Source organism: Pelodiscus sinensis, chromosome 11 (genome assembly GCF_052426305.1).
Source record: "Pelodiscus sinensis isolate ZL-2025 chromosome 11, ASM5242630v1, whole genome shotgun sequence".
Classification (NCBI taxonomy): Eukaryota; Metazoa; Chordata; order Testudines; family Trionychidae; genus Pelodiscus; species Pelodiscus sinensis.
Window position 1 is genome coordinate 6,105,159 of NC_143062.1, and position 16,821 is coordinate 6,121,979.

The 16,821-nt window shown below is 54.4% G+C and overlaps 2 protein-coding genes across 3 annotated transcripts in view; both read left to right on the top strand.

Moving 5' to 3' along the window:
- Window positions 1-6,753, top strand: part of BSN (bassoon presynaptic cytomatrix protein) — a 166,260-nt gene extending 159,507 nt beyond the window's left edge. Inside the window, exons 10-12 of one of the 2 annotated variants that reach the window (XR_012906554.2) lie at window positions 194-248; window positions 509-585; window positions 2,761-6,753. Coding sequence is in view for 1 of the 2 variants with exons in the window: in XM_075939578.2 (XP_075795693.2) it covers window positions 194-234 (41 nt within the window). In the remaining variant the exon portion in view is untranslated. The remainder of the gene's footprint in view (window positions 1-193; window positions 249-508; window positions 586-2,760) is intronic. The other variant, XM_075939578.2, reaches the window with a different exon arrangement.
- Window positions 6,754-12,967: 6,214 nt separating this feature from the next.
- The window catches only part of FANCD2 (FA complementation group D2), a 93,796-nt gene continuing 89,942 nt past the window's right edge, over window positions 12,968-16,821 (top strand). Inside the window, exon 1 of the mRNA XM_075939570.2 lies at window positions 12,968-13,269. The gene's annotated coding sequence lies outside the window, so the exon portion shown is untranslated. The remainder of the gene's footprint in view (window positions 13,270-16,821) is intronic.

Consider the following 16,821-nt stretch of genomic DNA (forward strand, 5'->3'; position numbering starts at 1 on the left):
TCAGGTGATTGAGGAGCCAGCCTGGCTGCCCCCATAGAACCACCGTTATGGCATGCTTAGAGCTAGTGCCAGCACAGGCGGGATGCAGCAGGCCCAGAGCTGCAACAGGGTTACCAGGAGCTGGCCCCAGACAGTGCTGACACCACACACCTGATGCACCAGTCTCATCCCCCTCTTTTCTTTGCCATCATAGCGGTGTCGGCATTTGGCAAGAAATTCACATCGTTCTGGTGAGCAACTGCCACAAGGTGAGTTACACTCAGCTGCCTCTACTCTCTGCCCCATGGCCATGTTGACATGCCATCCCCTCGCCACCCCATGGCTGCCCTGCCATGCCATCCCTTGCCACTCCCCACCTTTCTCCTGCCCAGTAATTCAGCTGCTATATGCTGACTGCACCTCCCAGCTTATGCAGCCATCGCTGTGCCAGCCAGAGCCTCTTCTATTCCTGTGGCACCACCTGGAGGTGCCTGTCATTAGCTGCCCTAACCCCCCTCATCCCCAACAGGAGGCTGGGAAAGCAGGGGAAAAACCTATGAAGAAACCAGTGAATTCAGCAGGCAGCGTTGGACTCTGGGTATAACAGTGAGTGTCACTGGGGACATGGCTGCGAGTGGGCCTGTGGGGGGTCCAACCATAAGGGGATCTCCTGGGGACAAGGCCGCAAACAGGTCTGTTGTGGGTATAGAGATATGAGGGGCTGTTTTGGGGGGTAGGGATATGAGGGAGTCTGCTGGGAGTCTAGAACCAAGGGGTTTAGTGGGGGCACAGCCAAGAAGAGGTCTGCTAGGGGTATAGACATGAGGGTGTCAGTACAGACACAAGGAGAACTACAGCCACTGCTAGGGATACAGACATGAGGGAGTCTGGGGGTACAGCCACAAGGCCAACTGCTGCTTTTGGCTATTTGCAGATTGGATTATGTGGAAATGTAGTGTTCCTGAAATAAATGCCTATGGGCAGGGTCAGGTAGACAGTAAACTTGGTCCCCCAGCTCTGCCAGTGCCCCTCAAACACTCACCCTGCAGCCCCCTGCTAGCTGAGCCCTGGGCTCCCTGCTCCCTTAGCTCTGCCAGTGCCCGTCAGTCTCTACCCGCTGTCCCTGCACAGTGTGTGCCCTTGTTAAAGCTGCGTGCAGGTTGGTGCTGGTACCAGAGCCACATGTCAACCGCCTCAGGGAGTTGGAAAGCAAAATGACTGAGCGGTGAGAAGGCACAGGCCGTGGTGAGACCTGTGTGCGGGGTTATGCAGCAGCAAAGGTGCCTGGTACAGGACAGTACCCCATGGCTGGGAGTGGACAAGCCATTTGAGAAGTCCCTGTCACAATGAGAAAAACAACATGAGGGAGGGGCTGGGCCTCACTTCCTTCCCTAGGAATCGCACCCTGCCCCAGCCCATCTGCTGGGCATGGCAGCCTGGTAGCCTCTGCCAGGATAGCAGGGGAGCCAGAGCTGTGCTGCTTCTGCCAGACTGGCTCCCCTCACAAGCAGTGACCCCGCACAGGGGCTGGCAGGGCAGGCTGGGATGCACGGACCCTAAGACATAGGAATGAGAGACAGGACTGCCCAGGGCACATGACCAGCAAGCCACTGGGCTACAGAGCCCCAGCAGTGTGTGGCCCTACTGGAAAGGCTCTCTTGCTGGCCAGCCATCTTCCCCCACAGGGTTGAGCCACCACAGTTCAGCACCCATCTGCCAGCCCTTTATCAAAGAGGACGGGACTGACGGATGTTGTGGCTGGCCAATCACAATGCACCGAGGCAACATCTCCTGCTGGAAACATCACTTGCAGCTTGAATGTCGCTAGGCTTCTGAGCACCTGCCTGGCAATGGCACCCGAGTGCAAGTGCTGTGGCAGGAAAGCTGCAGGGGCCGGGCCTGGCCTGGCTGCAGTGCTCATTTGCAGAGAGGGAAATGCACAGCTCGGTGCCCAGATTTAATATCAGGGCATGTGGTGCCAGGGCACACCTAGCCCCATGGCTGTGATCAGTGCGGGTCAAGGGGGCATCGATTGCTCATCTTCATCTGCAAAGCAGCCCTATCAGCTGGCCTGATGCAGCATAGTTCATAGCTGCTCCCCGCAGGTCAAATGAATGCTGCTGACCCCATCATGCTGCCCCTCATGGTGCTAGTGCAGCTCTGTGTTTGCATGGCTGGGCCCCTCTCGCATAGGGAGGACCAATGGTCCGTCCACAGCAGATGCCCAGCCCAAAGCCCCTTTCCTGTTCTCTCCTATTTCCTTGTTGTCGAGAGGTCACAGCAGGGCCTGCATGCTTTTTGGTTTGGGGGAAAGACCATTGAACATGGCTAAGCTCAAGAAAGCGGGTAGCTTCTCAGCCCTGCTTTGCCAGCATGTGCCAGTGCTGCATGGACATTGGTATGGGCACCCCAGGCCAAGGGGAGTGTGCTGGGAAAGGCCAGCTGCTCTGAGATGCCTCTCTCAAGCCTCGTCGTGACTCCGCCATTGCTTAAGAGTCAGCTGCCAGTCCCATTTCTCTCCTGCTGTTTTCATGCTGCTTCTGTTTTCAGTGTGAAAACAGGGATGCAGCCTCCACATGCCCCAAAGCAGCAGGACATTTCCAGGGGAGCTCTTCCGGCTCTGGAGATGGTAGAAATCAAAGGGCAGAAGTTCCTGCCAACATTGCTTTTTATGTGCATTGCGGGAACCCTTGGAGCTCAGTCATGGACCAGGGCCCATTGCGCCAGGGCCGCACATATCATTGCCAATGATCTTTCTCTCTCTTTCTGTCTCTCATTAAGCTTTTGAAACCAGGTAAACCACTAGGCTGCTTCATCGACTGTAAGGCCTGAAGGGCCCAGCATGACCTGCAAGGCCGAAGACAGGATGTTGGGTCTCACTGGGCTGACCTGGCCTTTACCCATAGCACGCTCCTTCAGAGCCTTGGAAGCAGCACTGCATGCGGGCGTGGGGAGCGACCTCTTCTCAGCTCTGGGCCCCATCTGGAGCAAGCCACAGGAAGACACACCTAGTGCTCAGGCATTGTGTCCATTGGAACATGGACACAACACAGGCCTCGTGGAGGTGGGCTTTGCCCTGCTCTCAGAGGATGCTTCTGAGCTGTCCCAGGACTGCTTCCTTCTGTGGTCTCCTTGCGCTTGGGGCCTGAGTGGGGAACCCCTGGCCCTTTCTTGAGATTATACACAGAGTTAAATCTCACCGAATCATTCCTCTAGTGTCTTCATAGGTTTTTCCCTCTCTGAGACATGTACTTGTCGAAGGCTGGCAACTGAAGGCTCCAGTCTCCTTCACATTCCAGTTTCCCCATCGGCCCTTCTGCATGTACAGTGTCCCTGTACTCTTACCACCTTTGCGACGGAAAAGGTTCCACACCCCTGTCCGGGGGACTGGGAGAACTTCAATTAGGACCTAACACTGTTTCCTTACTGAGATACGAGGCCATAGGAATCTGAAAGGCAGTGCATAAACTGGCTGACTTTTCCTGAAGTGCATACCGGCCAGGCATGTCTCTCAGCCACCCCAAAGCCATCCTGAAGCCATGCTAAAGCATTCAAATGGCAGTGGTAACGACGCATGTTGTTTTACGGAGGCCTGGGTATTATTTTTATTTCCAGAACAGCCTTAATCATTCCATTTTGATTTACGTCTATACCTCATCAACTCCTGGGGGTCAGTGGGGGGTCTTATTTCTTTTGGATTTACTTTACTTTGTGCTGGATTTTCTTTTCTTTCTGCTTTGTGCTGAGTTAGCACCCAGGCTGCTGTCTGTAGAAGCAATAGAGTCCAGAAGGCTATAAAGAGCACAAGGTCAGGAGAGCACTGCCTCTGCCATTCTCCTTCTTATTACTGTGCAATTCAAGTCCTTAAGCCATTGCCGGTGGGCATGTTCAGAAGGCTGGAGGAGCCACTCACAGCAAAACGTTTAACCTGCCAGAATGAAGCTCCTCAGTCTGTAACCGGAGAGAGCAGAAGAAAACCAAATGGAAAGCTTGGTTCACTGCAGTGAGATCAGCAAGTGTACAAATGCTCTGGTTTTCATTTGTTTGTGTTGTCAGGTTCCTGCCAGTCTCTCGTTCATGCTGAGCATGCTCCAAACAACAGTTCATTGGTGTGATCCATAGGAGCTTCCATCCATCTTGGGTAACCACGAGCGAGTCTATTGTCTAATGTTCTATGCAATGAAATACAAAGTTGAACAAATCCTGTGAATATTTAATAAGTTCAATGCTCTGTATAAGGATTTAATTGCAACTGTGCTATTGACACTGGCTAGAGCTCTGTATAGGAAACACCCATGTGTGTGACATTTCAGTAAGTGGCATGTTTGACCCCTTGAGGGACACTTTGCCAAAGGGGAGCCATGTGGCCTGTGACTGTCCTGTAGTGGAGCATGGCTTGCTACTTTACTGCACGCTTTCATCTACGTTTAACGCTTGCGATTCTTTGCCTGGAGGATTTTTTTCTCACTGGTTCATCTTTGATGTTGAATGCTAGTTGCAGATTTGTGCACTTGTTATTGATGGCACAGCCCCAATGTGAAGCAGAACGTTGTGCAATTGATGTGTCCGAGCCCTCTGCCTCTCCCATGCAGTGACTACCCATGTCCAATACACAGCATCACCGGGGTCCCTGAGGTAGCCCTTTGGTCAGCCCTGACCCATCCCAGAATAGATAAGGGGTAGGGAGGTGAGGCCACTAGTCAGCTGGGCAGGGCAGCTGGAACAGTTCTGGAAGCTGGTTTTAGAATTTCTGCACAGAACCCCTCCGATTTCTCCTGCTTTGTGCAGCTGAGAGGTCTTTTGGTGTCAGCTCATAGTGGTGCCCTTCCAGTGCAGTACTACCAGAGACTGAAGAGCCTGGAACAATGGGCCCAGGAATCCCTGGGGAGGGAACTGAGCGTGGCCCAATGCTAGCCCTCTGTTCACACAAGCTTAGATGAAGCTTGAAAAGCCATTTCAGGCGAGAGGACATTGCAGTGAGATAGGGCCAGACCCCCTGGGCAGTAGGAGCCTGTGGGGATTGAGCAAGACGTGGAGGTTGCCACCACAACACTCACTTTGCAGGGTGCAGCAAGTGGGCTGTGGCAGGGTGGTGAGTGATCAGGCCAGCCGACACCCTGCTGCCTCTGCTCAAGGAGCTTGCGCTCCATAGTGTTTGGGGCTCCCATTCTCTCAGCCGGGGCACTCAAACCCACCCAATCTAGGTGCATGGCAGCAGCCTGCCCAGAGGCCAGCATTCTCTGTGGCAGAATAAAGCCACCATCCCCATAGTAGAGGTGCCACTGACAGAAACAACAGGGCCCAGCATGTACTGCTCTGCCTTGGCGCTAGAAATGTCGTGTCCATGGGCCATGTGGCCCGGAAGGAGGCAGTTCATAGAGGGGAGCACCACATGGTGGTCCAGGCCTGGGAGACGTGTGTAGCAGCTGGGAGAAACCCCAGCCTTGGCAGGCAGCTTCTGAGATCCCAGTCATGAGATCCTTATTCAGTAGAGGCCATGGTAGGAAGGGGGATCCCCCTTACTGATCTCCCTGGGACCTGGGGGTGTAGCTGATTCCTTTGTCTGAGGTTGAGAACGTGGAAGGGCGTTGCAGGAGCTGGATGCATGTTGAAGGAGCAGGAGCCCAGCACAGGGCTGGGGGAGCTATAGCTGTGGCTCCGTGCAGGTCACTGTGGCCTTGTCCCCAGGTCACTGTGGCAGGTTGCTGTGGATCTGCGTAGGGCTCCCCACCTGAAGCTCCGGCATGTGGCAGAAGCACTGGGTGGGAAGGTTTGCACCACCTGAGCTCCCAGGATAGAGGGCATTCACTCTAGATCTCGCCATAGCACAGCAAGCCAAGGCCGACCTAGTGTCTTGAGCATCAGTGGCCAGAGGATGAGTCAGTCCCTCTCCAGCTGCACCAGGAGCATGTCCTCTCCCACCTCCTGGGTAGGTACTGCAGCTTAGATGGGAGGCAAACCCAAGGCCCTGACCCGGGCCTGACCCCTTGAGTCTACCAAAGTGAGGGGACCTAGAGCCCTTGGCTGGGCTGCAGAGTGCAGGGCAGCAGCCCCAGGGCAATGTGGCACTGCCCACAACTGGGCGGTGGCCTACCAAAGGGGATGCAGATCAGAGACACCTGCCTCCCTTAACATCCCGCCCAACTGTAACATTGCCTGGCCCCTTGGCTGCCAGGCCCTTGCTCGCATACTGGTTTGGGGAGAAGAGTGAGCTAGCCCTGGCCACAAGAGCTTTGCTCCTGGGCTCCTAGGCCTTGGTGCCTTCAAAGGGAGCTGTTGTGGCTGCCTTTGTGCCAGGCAGCAGGACGTTCCAGCAGCAATGCTCCAGGGCCAGCCAGGGTGTGTCCCCAATGACAAGTGCATAGTCTGCAGACACCTGCCCTCTGCAGGTTTGCTCAGCTCCCATCATTCCTGGCATGTAAATAGTTGTAAGTGCGGTACTGAGAACAAATGCCAGTGAGGCCATGGAGCGCCGCTCCCCGCCCAGCACATTGGCCACTCACTGTGGTGGGCTTGCTGGGCCGGCCCCTCCCCACACTCGTCCTCGGAGGCTTTCTTGTGCATTGGTTTGTGGAGGGGGAGGGACACTGCAGAAAGCTCAAACAAAGCCCAAATTGCCAGTTGTCAGTGCAATGACCTTGTGAATGGTGTGTAGTCCTGCTGTGCTCTGTGAGACCGTGTGTTCCCCTGTGCCGCCTCCGTGTTGTGACTCCCTCCCAGACCTTGCCCTCCAAGGCATTTCTGTGGGAACAGAATAAAAGGACTTGATAGAAATGGGTGCCATGACTGGATCTGTACCGAGCAAGACTGCACAGTGAAGCCGTGCTGGGGCTCGCTGAGGAGAGCCGGGCAACCCAGCAGGTGACAGGCCCTAGCAATTAGCAGCTGAATTGAGCCGAAAGGGCATGGCCAGCAGCACTGAGTCCCCAGAGAGCAAGTCTGGGTCCAGCAGATTTGGGAGGGGAGGACAGTGGCTTTGCCTCCTAGCACAACTGTGCTCACTGTGGGCAGATGGGGAGCAAAGGTGCCTGTAGCCCTGCACTGCTGAAGCCAAGCTGCAGTCAGAGGCACAGGGACTTCTCAGCTAAGGGGCTGGCTGCCTGGCAGGAGGAGCTGGCTGCCAGGGGTCCCAGGTTTTGGAACTGCTCTGCATGAAGGCAGGCAGGACTCTAGTGCAGTATCTCCCCTCAGCCACTTTCACCATGGCAAAAAGCCTCTGGGGTCTGATCTTGGAATGTTCAACCATTCAGTGAGTCCCCTTGGTAGGCTACCTGGAGAAGACACACACGGCCCCAGGGGCCCTTTACTCCAATCCCCAATCAGGCATGACACTCTGTGAAATAAAGAGCTACGTCTACACTGGCAGCTTCTTGTGCAAGAACTATTTTGCGGAAGAGTTCTTGCCCAAAACGTCTTCCACAAGAGCACGTCTACACTGGCATGTGCTTTTGCACAAGAGCATCCATGGCAGTGTAGACACTCTTGCGCAAGAAAGCTCTGATGGCCATTTTAACCATAGGGGTTTCTTGCACAAGAAATTCATGTTGCCTGTCTACACTGCCCTCTTCTGGAAGAGCTCTTGCACAAGAGGGCTTATTCCTCATCGGGAGAGGAATAACTCTTCTGGAAGAAGCCCTGCTTTACAACTCTATATTGTAAATTTACTTGCGCAAAAACACGTGTGCAGTGTAGACAGCAGGCAAGTTTTTGCGCAAGAATGGCTGTTCTTGCGCAAGAAGCTGCCAGTGTAGACATAGCCAAGGTGTTTATTGTTCAAGGAAAACAGCTGAGAGCAGATCTTGTTAGCACACAAAGAAAGAAGTTGCAGCAAAATCTAGCTTGAGGAATCCAAAGCCCTGGGGTCGTCCACTGATTCCCAAACCAGGAAACTGACTAGCCTCTCACAATCCAGCTTTAGACTCACCCATTGCCCTTTAAATGCCCTTTGTCTCTTTTCCCAGGCAAAAAGGTCAGTTGGTCTCTACCTCACTCCTGGTTCCAGTTGTCTCAGCCAGTGGCTCCTGCCATCAGTTGCCAGGTTACAAAGTGTTTAGCCACTATCTGTCTGCTGGCAACTAATGGCAACCAGTCTCACCTTCCCACTAGGCTCAGCAAAAAATCACACCCCTTGTCCTGCCACCTAGGTATTTGTGTAAAACAGAGGAAACTGAGGCACACACACTATTCATGCAAAACATTAAGAAACAACCCTCCCACTTCGTCACATCTTCCTCCCTTTTGAGACTGAACTGAGAAGGGTACTTGGTCTGTGACCTGGTGAAGTTCAGGCTTCTCTCTGCAATAAAGCATCAGCTAGAACAGGGCTACTGAACTTTGGAAGCTCCGGGGGCCACAATGATACTCACAGCACATGCTGAGGGCTGCAACTTAAGTGTGGTTGCATAGACATGCAAATATATATGCAAATAGCTCCTTTCACACTGACGGGCATGAATACAAAGGCAAGACTACACAACACACAGGCCCCATTTAAGTCAGTTCTGCTGATATTAATAAAATGCAATATTTACCCAATTTCCACCCATGTGACAGCACTTTTAATGAGCAATGACAGTCCAGGAATTTAACTACTAAAACACATAGGAGCAGAAGGCCATTTTATTGATTACTTTTTTGTTTTGGCTTCACAACAGTCCAGGAATTTAATTACTAAAACACGTCAACCCAAACTGCACCGTGGGCTGCAAACAAATGGGCCATGGGCTGCATGCGGCCTGCGTGTTGAGTAGCCCTGAGCTAGAACACTGCACTGCTGTACACATAGATCAGCTCCATGTTGTAATCCTGCAGGACAATACTCCAGCTCAGCAGCTTGACATTGGCTCCTTTCCTCTGCTGTAGCCATGGGTAAGTGGTAAACATGTAGACCTGGGAGATGGGTCAGAAATAGGAGGAAGCATAGGCTATAATAGCAAGAAAAAGGAGGGACAAGGCAGAACTGGGAGACAAAATCAAATCAGTATCTTACATGCCTGTATACAAATGCAAGAAGTACGGGGAATAAGCAGGAAGAACTTGAAGTGCTAATAAATGAACACAACTATGACATGGTATCACAGAGCCCTGGTGGGATAATACACACAATTGGAATATTGGTATAGAAGGGTCAGCTTAGGAAGGAAGGAGGGGGGAAGGGAGGAGGTGTTGCCTTATATATTAAAAACTAGCTGGAGTCACCTGGCATTGCTTAGAACATAAGGGGAAAGGGAGCCGCATGCCTGCCGCTGGTGCCCAAGCCTGCCCTCCGCTTCCTTTTCCCTCCGCCAGCCTTAGTGACTGTCCCCGCCACTTCCCCCAGGAAGCCGCTTCTCCCCGCACTGCCAAGCTCCGTGCAGCCCTAGGTAGAGGCATCGGTCTCTCATCTTTTCCCTCCCACAGGACCTTAAAACCTTCTCCTGGATGAGAGGTTATCCCTCCGCTGGCCTTAGTGAGCGAGTCCCCACTGCTTCCCCAGGGAAGCCGCTTCTCCCTGCACTGCCAAGCTCCGTGCAGCCCCAGGTAGAGACGTTGGTCTCTCATCTCTTCCCTCCCACAGAACCTTAAAACCATCTGGAGGAAAGGTTATCCCATGCGAAGTTTGGTTGCGGTAGCTCTTACAGTGTCAAAGTTATTAGCACACAAACATACAAACATTCTCCTTTATATATTATAGATGTATACACTTGGACTGAGGTGGAGATGGACTTAGGGGACAGACATGTTGAGAGTCTCTGGGTTAGGTTAAAAGTGGTTAAAAAAAGGGTGATGTCACACTAGGGGTCTACTACAAACCACATACCCAGGGAGAAGAGGTGGATGAGACTTTTTTTAAACTCACAAAATCATCCAAAGCGCAGGATTTGGTGGTGATGAGGGACTTCAACTATCCAGACATATGTTGGGAAACTAACCCAGTAGGGCACAGACTATTCAATAAGTTCTTGGACTGCATTGGAGACAATTTTTTATTTCAGAAGGCTGAGAAAGCTACTAGGGGGAGGCTATTCTAGATTTGATTTTAATAGGGAGAAACTAGTTGAGAATTTGAAAGTGGAAGGCAACTTGAGTGAAAGTACAGGCAGTCCCTGGGTTACGTACAAGATAGGGACCGTAGGTTTGTTCTTAAGTTGAATTTGTATGTAAGTTGGAACTGGCATCCAGATTCAGCTGCTGTTGAAACTGACCAGCAGCGGCTGAATCGGACACGCCTGGGGCAGAGCAGCTGGAGTGCTGCTGGGTTGGTCTGGTAGTGCTGACCCTTGGCGCGGCAGGACCAACCCGGCAGCCCCCCCGCTGCTTTTGGGGACACCTGGGGCAGAGCAGCTGGGGTGCTGCTGGGTTGGTCCAGTAGCGCCGCACCTCGGCGCTGGGGGACCAACTCAGCAGCCCCCTCAGCTGCTCTACCCCAGGTGTCGGTGAGAAAAGCCTGGTCTGCTGGGGGGGGTGCACTAGCTGCGTGCCCCCCCAGCAGACCAGGGAGACGTGGAGCGGCTTTTCTCGCTGCGGAGGACGCAGGTGGCGGGACCGTGGTGCGTCTCGGTGGTCCCGCCGCCCGCGTCCTCCCCAGCGAGAAAAGCCTGCTCTGGGGGGGGGGGCGCACTAGCTGCTCCCCCCCCCCAGGTCTGCTGGGGGGGGGGGCGCTAGCTCCGCGTCTCCCTGGTCTGCTGGGGGGAAGCGGCCCCCGTGCCGCCAGAGGCGGCGACAGTGGGGGAGGCACCCCGCACTAGCTGTGCCCCTCCCCCGTTCGTAATTAGGCGTCTGACTTAAGTCGGACTGACGTAACCCGGGGACTGCCTGTAATCATGAAATCATAGGCTATGTCTACACTGGCATGATTTTCCGCAAATGCTTTTAACGGAAAAGTTTTCCGTTAAAAGCATTTGCGGAAAAGAGCGTCTAGATTGGCACGGACGCTCTTCCACAAAAAGTGCTTTTGCGGAAAAGCGTCCGTGCCAATCTAGACGCACTTTTCCGCAAAAAAACCCCGATCGCCATTTTCGCGATTGGGGCTTTTTTGCGCAAAACAAATCTGAGCTGTCTACACTGGCCCTTTTGCGCAAAACTTTTGCGCAAAAGGGACTTTTGCCCGAACGGGAGCAGCATAGTATTTCCGCAAGAAGCACTGATTTCAGACAGTAGGAAGTCAGTGTGCTTGCAGAAATTCAAGCAGCCACTGTAGACAGCTGGCAAGTTTTTCCGCAAAAGCAATTGCTTTTGCGGAAAAACTTGCCAGTCTAGACACAACCATATAGAGTTCATGATTCTATGGAATGGTAGAAGGGAGAACAGCAAAATAGAGACAATGGATTTCAGGAAGGCAAATTTGAGTAAACTCAAAGAACTGGTAGGTAAGGTCCCATGGGAAACAAGACTAAGAGGAAAAACAACTGAAGAGAGTTAGCAGTCTTTCAAAGGGACATTATTAAGGGCCCAAAAGTAAACTATTCCATTGCATAGGAAAGATAGAAAGTATGGCAGAGACCGCCTTGGCTTAACCAGGAAATCTTGCATGATCTACAAACCAAAAAGGAGTCATATGAAAAGTGAAAACTAGGTCAAATGACAAAAGGATGAATACAAGCAAACAAGATATGTATGTAGGATAGAGTCATAATTCAAAATAATCTGGACAAACTGGAGAAATGGCCTGAGGTAAATATGAAAAAGTTTAATACGGACAAATGCAAAGTACTCCACTTAAGGAGGAACAATCCATTAAACGTACAGGCTGCGTCTACACTGGCATGATTTCGCGCAAATACTTTTAACTGAAAAGTTTTTCCGTTAAAAGTATTTGCGCAAGAGAGCATCTATATTGGCAAGTGCCTTTACACAAAAGATTTGCTTTTGCACAAAAGCATCCGTGCCCAGTATAGACGCGCTTTTGCACAAGAAAGCGCCGATGGCCATTTTAGCCATCGGGCTTTCTTGCGCAAGAAATTAAGGTGCCTGTCTACACTGGCCCTCTTGCGCAAGTATTCATGCGCAAGGGGGCTTATCCCTGAGCGGGAGCGTCAAATTATTTGCCCAAGAAGCACTGATTTCTTACATTAGAACGTCAGTGATCTTGCGCAAATTCTCATGACCAGTGTAGACGGGCAGCAAGTTTTTGCGCAAAATCTTGCCAGTCTGGATGCACCCATACAAAACAGGAAGTGACTGCCTAGGAAGGCTTGTTTAGTTTGGAAAAAAAAAGACTGAGAGGGGATAGCAGTTTTCAGGTAGCTAAAAGGGTGTTACAAGGCGGGAGAAAAAATGTTCTTGGCCTCTGAGGATAGGGCAAGAAGCAATGGACTTAAACTGCAGCAAGGGAGGTTTAGGCTGGACATTAGGAAAAACTTGCTGTCGGGGGGGGGGGGGGGGGTTTAAACATTGGAATACATTGCCTAGGGAGGTTGTGAAATCTCCATCACTGGAGATATTTAAGAGCAGGTTAGCTAGACATCAGGGATGATACAGACCACGCTCACGCCTGGCCGAGGAGTGTGGGGCTTCAGGCAGCACGTTGAGCTGCATGGGCATTAGGCTCCCAGCTGGGTTGGCGGGGCAATAAGCTGGGTAGCACAGGGCCCAAGGCAACCTCCTTGTCCACCTTGCCCAAGGGCTGGGCCTGAAGGTCCAGACCCACCCCAGTACTGGGGACGGTAGGTTAGAGTGGGGCATCTTAACTGCCTCCTCACTTCACCCATTTTGCTTTCCATAGCTCGCATCTGTGCCTCAGTTTCCTCCTGTGAAACCACTTCCAGCCCTGCTCCCACCATGCCAGGCGCCCACACCCTCCCCTGTCACCTAGATCCAGCCCCTAACTCCTCATCCCACCCCTGGAAAACCACAGCTCAGGCCTCAGTGACATCCCCCCCCAAATATCCTGCCCCTGGTTCAACACAGATGGGTCGGCCGGAACCCCACCCCCAAGCTGCCGGGAGCCCTTCTCTCCCCCACGACACCCGGCTCTCGGCAGAGCGGCGGGAACGAGCCGCTGTGACTTGTGGGAGATGTAGTGTGCACGGGCAGCCTCCCCCATCAGCGCGTGCAGAGCCAGCGGCACGTGGAAGGGCAGTTTCCGGTGTCTGCTCTCCCAGCAGCCAACGCGTGGCCGGCGTGTCCTGATTTGGCGCGGAAGGCTTTGGCCAAAGCTTCCGTTCGTAGCGCCAGCAGAGCGGAGAAAACGGAAGTAGCTGAAAGAGGAAGTGACATCACTGACGGGACGCCCACCTGGCTCGCCAGGGGAGTGTTCTGGTTCCGCGATGTATCCTGGGAGTTGTAGTTTCCAAGGTGCTACCTGCTCCGGTAAGTTTGTCACCGGCACGACCCACCTCGGCCCCGCGGAGGGAGCACCCAGAGCCAGCCCCTCCCCTCGCACCGACCTCCCCCCAGCCTTGGGGACCCCCAGCCCCCTCCCTGCCTGAGGGCCTCAGCCCAACCTGCACTCCTGTTCCCCCCAGTCCGTTCCACCCCCGCACCCCCCCCGACCCCCCCAGTCCGTTCCACCCCCGCACCCCCCGACCCCCCCAGTCCGTTCCAACCCCTCCCCCGCCCACCCCCCCCGACCCCCCCAGTCCGTTCCAACCCCTCCCCCGCCCCCCGCCCCCCGACCCCCCCAGTCCGTTCCAACCCCCTCCCCCGCCCACCCCCCCCCCCCCCCCAGTCCGTTCCAACCCCTCCCCCGCCCGCCCTGCAACCCCGACCCCCCCAGTCCGTTCCAACCCCTCCCCCGCCCGCCCTGCAACCCCCGACCCCCCCAGTCCGTTCCAACCCCTCCCCCGCCCGCCCTTCCCCACCCCTCCCCCGCCCACCCTGCAACCCCCGACCCCCCCAGTCCGTTCCAACCCCCTCCCCCACCCACCCTGCACCCCCCCCCACCCCTCCCCCGCCCCAACCCCCCCCCGCCCACCCCCCCTCCCCCCGCCCCCCCACCACCCCCCCCCGCCCGCCCTGCACCCCCCCCCCCCAGTCCGTTCCAACCCCTCCCCCGCCCGCCCCCCCCCCCCCCCCCCACCGCACCCCGCCCCCCCTCCCCTTTCCCTCCACCCCCTCAGGCTTCATTTACAATTTCGAATGCCTACATTAGCCTCCCTATTCCGAAATAGGGGGCTAGTGTAGACATACCCAGAGAGTCTCTCCCATGTAGAGACGCCAGAGTGGTTCCCACCAACCTTGCTAGGACTCAGAGCCTTGTCCCAGACAGCGCCCCACCGTCTTGTGAGTAGAAGGTGAGACTTGGCCCCTCCCCCCCCCCCCCAGGGAGTGCTACTCCTGGGGCAGGCTGTGTGCAGGGCAAGGTCTGTCCCAGGTTTCTCCCCCCAGGCCTTTGGCAGAGGGGAGCTACTGTCAGCCCCCAGCATTTGCAGGGAGTGGGAGCCCAGGGGTGGAACAGCAACATGTGGGGGAGCTGGCAGGGGGCTCAGAGGGCAGTGAGGGAGGAAGAGCAGAGGGGGAGGGGGGAACAGGGTTGCAGGGGGCCCCGGCCCAGGAGCAGCTGTACCGCGTCTCCGGCTCCTGCAGCTGCCCACCAAGCAGCCCGCCCTGGGAACAGCGGGGCAGCCGCCACATGGGTCTGGCTGCAGCTCCAGCCCTGGGGCAGAAGTCCTGGCCCACTCCACTTCTGGATGGAAAGTCTTAGAGGAAACCCTGCCCTGGACCTGGAGTTGAGGGTGGGTATGGGGGCCAGGATGAAACCCTCTGATCCAGAGATAGGGTGGTCCAGCCAGCCAAATGTAAGGTGGAGAACATCCAGCTATCAGAATCGGCTTCCCCTCCGGGCTTGCAGAACTGCGCAGCTAAAACTGTTAGAAGCCAAATCTGACTGGCAAGCTTGTGTGTCAGAAACTGCTATGGGGAGCCAATTGTGACAGCAGCTGTTTGTGATGTCACACCGGTCCCACCCCGGGACTGTGGAATCGTTGAATAGCCGGTGAGAATTCACGAGTCCATCAACTGCTCCATGAACCGACATTGAACATCCCTGCCTCAGCACCGCCCCAAGCACTCGCCCCTCCCTTTCCGGGATCTGGCACCTGCCCCCACCCCCTCCTGGTCCCGAGTGGGATCCAGGCTGCGCTTCAGCCCCGCGGGCAACACCCGCTCCCCCAGGCCGCCCCTGCCCAGCCACGGCTGCACCCCCAGAGGTGTGCCGTGGCCGAGCACTCCTGCCGGGCTCCAGCCAAGCAGGCATTGGGGTGGGAGGGAGGACAGAGTGAGACGCAGTGGCCTGTGGGAGATGGAGGCCGGGGCAACTACATCTCCAGCAGCCACGGTGGGGTCAGCATCACGTGAGAGGGACACGGCGACCAGTGCGGGGTGCAGTGCTTCCTGATTGGGTGTGGGAGGCTTTGGGTAAAGTGCCATTTGGTAAGCAAGGTGGAAATGGAAGTGGGTGCAAGAGGAAGTGGCGGTGCTGCGCCGGATGCTTCCTGGGAGTTGTAGTTTCCTAGGAACGTGCTACCTTCGCCAGTGAGTTTCTCCCTGGCAAGTCCTGGACAGAGCCCACCTTGTGGCATCCTGGGCCCCTCAGTGCCCCTTTCCCCCGTCTGCTACTGCCCCAGAGGCAGCACGCAGGGTGGGGGCACACAGTGATGCAGGAACTGACAGCCAGGTTTGTCCATGAGTCGTGTCATCGGTTCCTCCCCCCACCGCCTCCTTAGCCGGGGGCTGCTGGGACGTAACTGGTGCACGTGGCGCCCTTGTGCCCCGCGACCAAGGAGCCACTGTCTCTTTCCTCCCCCCGAGCATCTCCCCATTTCCTGGCTGAAGAATTCAGTAGAACAAGAGGGTGGAGATGGTCCACTCCTGGCCATGTGTAGTGGCCACAATACAATGTGGGAATGAAGTCAGATCCCAAGGTCCTTGCTCAAGACAAGGATCCATTTACCTACGGAGTGAAAATCCTGCAAGGGCCTCGTGGTTTCACCCACAGTCTTTTAGGAGAGAGCTGGAGAGGATTTAACTTGCTGCCACTGCAGTGCAACAGTGTGGGTTTGCTTTCCTAAGCATTTGACTAATGAAAATAGGAAACACATGCCCAGTGCCGAACATAGTGACTGTACAGTGATTACTAATTTAGTTTCCTTACTTAGCGCTGAAATTGGATAGATTCTTGTACCACCATCAGGTGAAGTATGAGAACTGTCTAGTTCCGGCTCTGCCGACAGCGGGGAGCTACAGGATCTGCCGAAAAAGCTCCCCGCTGTTGGCAGAGCCGCGGCTAGACTTTACTTTCACTTTCGAAAGGGCACGTGATTGGCACAGCGCCCGAACGTGAGCATGCAAATGAAGCCTGGGATATTTAAATCCCGGACTCATTGGCACTTTCGACGTGTCTAATCTACATCCCTCTGTCGGCAGAGCAGTGTAGTTAGACACACTGTCATAGTGGTGTCCCATGAAGTCTACACAAACAGCTATGTGTGAGAACAGCACCAATGACCATAACCCAATAGTGATGCTCCCAAAGGCAGTGTGAATTTGGAGAGTATGCGCTGTACTCCTTGTGTGCTGTGCTACACCTCAGAATGTCTATTACAAAGCAAGTCAGGCTTGTACACGTTCAAACTGCACTATACACACCTTGGTTTTTCGGAGGAAAAATAATTCTAACAGTAGTGGCTTGTGAGGTTTTTTTAGTGTTAAAACACTGTTTTTTATTTTGTACAGTTTTCTCAGAGGAAAACAATAATTGATAAAACAGGAAAAAGATTATAAAGATGAGACTGAAACTGAACCCTGAGGCTGATTCTGAAAGATGAGTGATATTTTTGTTTTGGTACTTCAGTTCTGCATTTCTTATTCTGACATGGTTATATTTTCTACTTTAAGACTGCTTTACTAGTGTACAGTATTACT